Raw genomic sequence first — 6,994 nt, 5'->3', positions numbered from 1 at the left:
GGGGGGGGGGGGGGGGGGTGACTTGCTGCCTCTTGGCTCATGCAAACCCTGGAGTGTCATCTCCCATCTTCACTTCCTACCAGGAGGCCTTGGGGGTTAGAGGACAAGCCTCTCCCCTAGTCCTTAGGGCCCCTCTACTTCCTCCTCCTCCAGTTAGCTTGTATTTACTTAACTTTCTCACTTGTATCCTCTCAATAAACTTTAAATTCCTTGAGATCTGAGGTGGTGTGTATTCCATTCCCTTGGCCGCTAATTGTACTTAATAAATGTAAAATAAAACCTGCCATTGTGTGTGGTGAGAGCAGAGGCTCTGAGGGCCTTTCCTCCCAGTGACGGTAAGGTTACAGAAAGATAGTGGGACTGGTATCCCAGAGTCCCTTTCCCCTCTTCCTCCCAGACTCCCATACTTGTCGAGGAGGCCATCTGCCCTTTTGCCCCCTTATCCTGGGTGTTTCTCTGCCCTTCAGGTGCCATCCAGGGCTGATGGGGGATCGGTGCCAGTTTGCAGACCCATGCCACCATGGTCCTTGTACCAATGGGGGCACATGTAAGAGCTCTCTGCTTCAGGGCACTGTCCAGTACTCCTGCATTTGTCCCCGGGGATTCCGAGGTAAGGGACTGCAGGTGGGATGAGGTCTGATTTTAGATTGTATCCTATCCAGGATGGATCCCCTGGGCCCAGGCCCACCTTGTATTTCTGTCTCTTTCCTTCCCCTGCAGGACAGGACTGCTCCCTAATTGATCCTTGTGCCAGTAACCCCTGTGCCAATGGGGGTCGCTGCTCCAGCAACCACAATCGTTACAATTGTACCTGTCCACCTGGCTACCAGGGCCGCACCTGCCGCGGTGATGTGGATGAGTGCCGGGTGGGCACTGTGTGCCAACATGGGGGTACCTGCATCAATGTCCCAGGCTCCTTCCGCTGCCAATGCCCAGTGGGCTATGCTGGGCCCCTGTGTGAGAGTCCTTCAGCCCCGTGTGCTCCCTCCCAGTGCCGTAATGGGGGTACTTGCCACCAGACTGGGGAGTTCACTTATGACTGTGCCTGCCTGCCTGGTGAGCTTCCAACTTTCCAAGGGGGGTAAGGGAGGAAAGGAGAACATGCTCACATGCATGCTGCTGGCCTCAGCTGGGGCTTCCCTGCCAGGGCCTCCAGGGTGTCAGAGTCAGGAAATGGGCAGGAAGCTGCCTTGTGTGAGGAAGGAAGCAATTGTTGCCCAAGCCAAGACCTCTCTTCCTATTAGATTTCTGTGCATGATTTCTTCAGGCCAGGAGGTAGAGTTTCTTGACCCCAGGCAAAGCTGACCAGGAGACTTCTCTTTTCTTTCTCCTTCTTATACTCTGTCAGGCTTTGAAGGGCATGACTGTGAGGTGAATGTGGATGACTGTCCAAGGCACCACTGCCTGAATGGAGCTACTTGTGTAGATGGTGTCAATACATACAACTGCCAGTGCCCCCCGGAGTGGACAGGTGGGGAATTGACCTAGACCATACTCCAGAGCTGGGGTGGACTTGGCCTCTGTGTCCCTTCATCACTGCTCTCCTTTAACCCCTGGGACTGGGACCGGCTTAAGGGAAGGGAGGAGGGAAGATGAAAGTGTCAGATCTGTCAGGACCCTTGGCAGGTGGTACAATCAGGGCATAAAAAGCATCTAGCTCACAAGAATAATTAGTGAAATTGGAAGTAGTGGCAGCTGGAAGGTACCATTGCAGGTGAACTTCCCCCAAACCATTGGCCTCTCCAAGAAAGTATTTCATACCCCTTGTCCCAAGCACCCTTTGTGTTCCTTGCTCAGGATACTAAAATTGCTAGCTGGGTATAGGTCTGGTGGGCAGCATGCATGGGTAGCCTCCGGCCTGTCTGGCCCCACAGCCCTCCCTTTCTCCCTTCAGGTCAGTTTTGCACAGAAGACGTAGATGAATGCCAGCTGCAGCCAAATGCCTGCCACAATGGGGGCACCTGCTTCAACACCCACGGAGGGCATAGCTGTGTCTGCGTCAATGGCTGGACGGGTGAAAGCTGTAGTGAAAACATCGATGACTGTGCCACGGCTGTCTGCTTCCATGGAGCCACATGCCATGATCGGGTGGCTTCCTTCTACTGTGCCTGTCCTATGGGCAAGACTGGTGAGACCACATGGTTCTCTTTACCCACCTTCAGGTGTGGGAGCTCCTTTTCCCCACCCTTTGCCCCTACCCTCCAGGCTCTTCTGGGCTCCCTTTCTCTTGGTACGGTTCCTTGGGTTCCCCTTTCCTGGAGTCCTTTTGGCTCTTTGTTGTGGCCCTGGTCAGGTGCCCACCCTTTCCCTTCTAGGGTAGGGTCAGGGCAAATTGCTGTCCCTAGGGATCTTGACCCTTGCTGCTTGTCACCCACAGGGCTCCTGTGCCACCTGGATGATGCCTGTGTCAGTAACCCATGCCATGAAGATGCCATCTGTGACACCAACCCTGTGAATGGGCGTGCCATCTGCACATGTCCCCCAGGCTTCACAGGGGGGGCCTGTGACCAGGATGTGGACGAATGCTCCATTGGTAAGTCCACAGAACAGAGCTGGGCTGGCCAGGGATCAGGAAGGGCTGTGGTCTCACCAGTCCATATCTGTTGTAGGTGCCAACCCATGTGAGCACTTTGGGAAGTGTGTGAACACACAGGGTTCCTTCCAGTGCCAGTGTGGGCGTGGGTACACAGGCCCGCGGTGTGAGACAGATATCAATGAGTGCCTCTCTGGACCCTGCCACAATCAGGCCACCTGCCTTGACAGAATTGGACAGTTCACCTGCATCTGCATGGCAGGTAGGAGCCGGGTTCAGATTCAGGGGACATGAGGCTGAGGTTGGGGCCAGGAGGGCCCAAGGAGTGATGGGGAAAGGATAAGAGTTTACCTCCCACTTTGGAAATATGAGCTATGGTAAAGCTGAGCAGTACTCCTCACCAGGTCTTCCTCAGACTCCTTGGTGAGTGGGTAGCCCTGGCCCCATGTGGGAGGTATGACCAGCTGGGCTCCAGTGTCTGTATTCCCCTCCCCTACCTGGGCTTTCTCTACCCTGCCTTCCCTTTGGGGATCGGGGTGGGGTGATGAGTGATTCGGGGAAGGAGAGGCCAAGTTTGGTCTGGTGGCACTAGGTTTGTCTGAAAGACAGTAGGCTCACAAAACCCCATGGGGGGGATCTCAGGATTCACAGGTACGTTTTGTGAGGTGGATATAGATGAGTGTCAGAGTAGCCCTTGTGTGAACGGCGGACAGTGCCATGACCGAGTGAACGGCTTCAGCTGCACTTGCCCCTCAGGTGAGGAGACTGTGGGGGGGCAACAACATGGTTTGGAAGATGCTTTGGTTTGGTTGTTTGAAGGGCCTGGGATGCTGGCTGTGTGTCTGCTCCTCACCTGGTCCCTGTCCTTGCCCAGGCTTTAGTGGTATGATGTGCCAGCTGGATGTGGATGAGTGTGCCAGCACACCGTGCCACAATGGTGCCAAGTGTGTGGACCAGCCTGACGGATATGAGTGTCGTTGTGCTGAGGGTGAGTGTTGGGCCAGCCCCGTGCCTCCCACAGTGCCTGCCGATAGGCTTTGAAATGGAGGGCGGTGCTCAGGGAGGAGGTGAAGTCCTCCTCTTCCCTGAGGTGATCTTCCTTGTCCGGTCCCTGCCACAGGCTTCGAGGGCCCGCTGTGTGAGAACAATGTGGATGACTGCTCCCCGGACCCCTGCCATCACGGGAGCTGTGTGGATGGCATTGCTAGCTTCTCTTGTGCCTGTGCTCCCGGCTACACGGGTAGCCGTTGTGAAAGCCAGCTGGATGAGTGCCACAGCCAGCCTTGTCAGCATGGTGCCAAATGCCTTGACCTTGTCAATAAGTACCTGTGTTACTGCCCTCCTGGTACCTCAGGTGGGACTCTGCAGAAGGCTGGGGAAAGAGGGAGGGAATGCCCCGGAGGAGGGCCTGGGACAGGGAGGATAGTAGGGAAGGGAGGAAACAGGAGGGGGCAGCAGGCCTCAGCTGCCTGGTATTTCTTGTCTGTGTCCAGGGGTGAATTGTGAAATAAACCATGATGACTGTGCCAGCAACCCCTGTGACTATGGAGTTTGCCAGGATGGGATCAACCGTTACGACTGTATCTGCCAGCCAGGCTTCACAGGTGGGGGCTGCTGCCAGCATTGGAAGCTGGGCAGGAGATGGGATAGCATGTGGGCTTCTCTGCTTGGGCAGTGGAGAGAATCAGAGTTCCATATCTGTTCTCCCTCTAGGCCCACTCTGCAATGTGGAGATCAATGAATGCTCATCCAACCCCTGTGGGGAAGGTGGTTCCTGTGTGGATGGAGAGAATGGCTTCCACTGTCTCTGCCCACCTGGCTTTCTGCCCCCTCTGTGCCATGCTCAGCGCCACCCCTGTGCCAGTAACCCCTGCAGCCATGGGGCCTGCCATGATGACCCGAGTGGGTGAGCTCTGCCCCACCCCCTCCAATTGTTTTCCCTTTTCCTTCTTTTCTTCCTTAATTCTTTCCAGCTTGTGTGACCTTGGATAAGTCACCTACTTTTCTGGGTCTCAGTTTCCTCATTTGTAAAATAGGGAGATTGGATTCAGTGTTTTCTGAGGTCCCTCCTACCTCTGATTTTGTGATTCTGTGATGTTCCCTTGCCCTTTCCACCACACTGAGTTCCACCCTACTCTCCCATCCTCAGCTCCTCCCTCCTTCCTTTTCAATCCCTTTCTTCTCTTCTTTCCTCCCCAGTCCCCCCATCTGTCCCTTAGTTCCTTTCCTCTTCCGTTTCTGGACTTCCTGGGCTCCCCCCGCCAGGTGGTCCCTTTTATTCCTACTATGCTACTCACCGCTTCTCCCTTCTGTCCCCCTTTCTAGACACCGCTGTGAGTGTGAGCTGGGCTGGACTGGCCCCGCTTGTGACCAGAACAACAATGAGTGTGAGTCTAATCCCTGCCAGGCTGGAGGCACCTGTGCTGACTTGATCAACGGCTTCCACTGCACCTGCCCTGATGGCCTCCAGGGTCTGTGCCTGACCCCCTCCTCCATTTCTAAACTCCAGCTATCCTTACTCCTCTGGGCTCCGTGGGCCCTCGCTGAGACTCTCTCCCCTTCTCCCTTTGTCTTTCCTACCCTCACTGGACCTGTGGCGCTCCCCATTCCGCCAGACTCTCACTGATCCCCTCATGCCCACATGCCCCTGGGTTCCTCTCATTATACCTCCTAGGTTCCTCTCCTCTTTCTCTGTCTCCCAGATCCTTCCCAGGCCCTTCTCACCCCCAAAGCCTTTACTGGCTTCCCTTCCCTCATTAGTCCCCTATAACCTCATTGCTTCCCATCCCCTTCTGTACATCCAAGTAACTTACTGGGTCTTCTCTGTCCTTGTGTGCCCCCCAGGCCCACACTGTGAGCAGGATATCGATGAGTGTGAGGGGTCTAGGCCCTGTGGTCCCCATGGTTTCTGTATCAACTTCCATGGGGGCTTCAGCTGCACCTGTGATCCAGGCTATAGTGGGACCACTTGTGAGAGGGACATCGATGACTGTGACCCCAGTGAGTACTAGGGGCTAAGGTGAGAGGGAGGTGGGGAGGGGAATCTGATTAGGGGACCCCCCCCCCATCAGGACTCAGGCTCATCCACCTCCCTGTGCCCCCAGGCAGATGCTGAGGGTCTAAACACCTTTGAGGAGAAGCAGCATGTTCATAGGATCAGGGCCAGACTTTGGGCCTGCCTCTTGTGTTTGCACAGGGAAAGTCCTCAGCCTGGTCTGGACATTGTCAAAGCCTTTTGTCAGTCATGGCCAGGATCTCAGGGGCCTTTTCTCAAAGGTGCAGGTGGTACTCGCGCGCACGCGCGCGCGCACACACACACACACACACACACACACATCCTTAAGCTGTAATCACAATGGGTGATGGGGAGAGAAGGGATCCCTGAGAAGGAATTCCTCTCATTCTAGGGTTAGGGACTTAGACACATCCAGCCTTTAAATGACAGGGTGCATCCCAGAATCCAGGCCCTTTCCTAAAACACTTCCCGTTTGAGGGCTCACTTCAAATTGTGCCTTATTTTCTGTTCTGAGGGTTATTCCTGTCTCTCCCAACAAAGCAATGGCTAACATTTAACTAGCACTTACCAAATGCCAGTCAGTATTCTAAGTGCTTTACAATTATTATTACATTTGGTCTTCACTGGGAGGTAGATGCTATTATTACCTTCATTTTACAGATAAGGGAACTGAGGCAAAGAGAGGTTAAGTGACTTTTCTAGGGTCACATAGCTAGAAAGTTATCTGAGGCTGGATTTGAACTTGGGTCTTTCTGACTCCAGTCCCATTCTCTATACACTGGACTACCAGCCGCCTATGAATGAAGTCACAATGAATCATCACTTTTCTATGGAATTAGTCAATCAACAAAGCTTTGTCAGGGTTTTCTTAGGCATTATACTAAGGGATTGGGGTAAAAAAGCAAAAATAAGTGTCCTCTAGGAGCTCTTGAGGAGGGGTCAGGGAGGAGCATCATGTAACTGAATGGGTGGCCACAGGTCAGATGTATATAGAGGAGGTAGAAGCTTGTGCTCTGGGGTTAGGGACTAGCAGCTGGGGCAGGAGTGGGGGGCGCCACGTGGGGGTGGGGGGCTGAAGGAATAGCAAAGTTTCTTCAGTTCTTTGCTCACTTTATGGGCCACTCCCTGTAAGGTGGAAGCATTCCTTTTTCCTTTCTGAAGTTGAGGAAGCAGCCTTAGGGTGGTTGAATAACTTGCCCATGGTCATGAAGTTAATTTCTGAGCTGAGACCTGGACCTGGGTTTTTGAGGGCAAGTCCTTTCTCCACTCTGCTGCCTCTGAACAAAAGAGAAATGGGTTTGAGTTTTTGTGAGGCCTAATGGGAACAGTTGAGATTGTGGCCACAGATTTATTGCCCTGACCTGACAACTTCCTAGCATCAAGACAGACCAAGGGGATAAAATGTGTGTGTGTGTGTGTGTGTGTGTGTGTGTGTGTGTGTGTGT

The 6,994-nt window shown here is 53.8% G+C and overlaps 1 protein-coding gene across 2 annotated transcripts in view; it reads left to right on the top strand.

Moving 5' to 3' along the window:
- NOTCH3 (notch receptor 3) overlaps window positions 1-6,994 on the top strand; it is a 42,221-nt gene that overhangs the window by 12,549 nt on the left and 22,678 nt on the right. For both annotated transcript variants that reach the window (XM_069086940.1, XM_069086939.1), the window contains exons 4-16: window positions 468-610; window positions 721-1,056; window positions 1,349-1,471; window positions 1,895-2,128; window positions 2,378-2,533; window positions 2,610-2,795; window positions 3,176-3,289; window positions 3,408-3,521; window positions 3,654-3,887; window positions 4,027-4,137; window positions 4,247-4,439; window positions 4,859-5,004; window positions 5,378-5,533. In XM_069086940.1, the coding sequence (XP_068943041.1) occupies window positions 468-610; window positions 721-1,056; window positions 1,349-1,471; window positions 1,895-2,128; window positions 2,378-2,533; window positions 2,610-2,795; window positions 3,176-3,289; window positions 3,408-3,521; window positions 3,654-3,887; window positions 4,027-4,137; window positions 4,247-4,439; window positions 4,859-5,004; window positions 5,378-5,533 (2,246 nt within the window). The remainder of the gene's footprint in view (window positions 1-467; window positions 611-720; window positions 1,057-1,348; window positions 1,472-1,894; window positions 2,129-2,377; window positions 2,534-2,609; window positions 2,796-3,175; window positions 3,290-3,407; window positions 3,522-3,653; window positions 3,888-4,026; window positions 4,138-4,246; window positions 4,440-4,858; window positions 5,005-5,377; window positions 5,534-6,994) is intronic.

This window comes from Petaurus breviceps, unplaced genomic scaffold (assembly GCF_028583685.1).
Source record: "Petaurus breviceps papuanus isolate PSGF00001 unplaced genomic scaffold, PetGlider_PUasm1.0 180, whole genome shotgun sequence".
Lineage (NCBI taxonomy): Eukaryota > Metazoa > Chordata > Mammalia > Diprotodontia > Petauridae > Petaurus > Petaurus breviceps.
The sequence above is the reverse complement of the archived record's forward strand: the minus strand, read 5'-3'. Positions and strand labels throughout refer to the sequence as shown.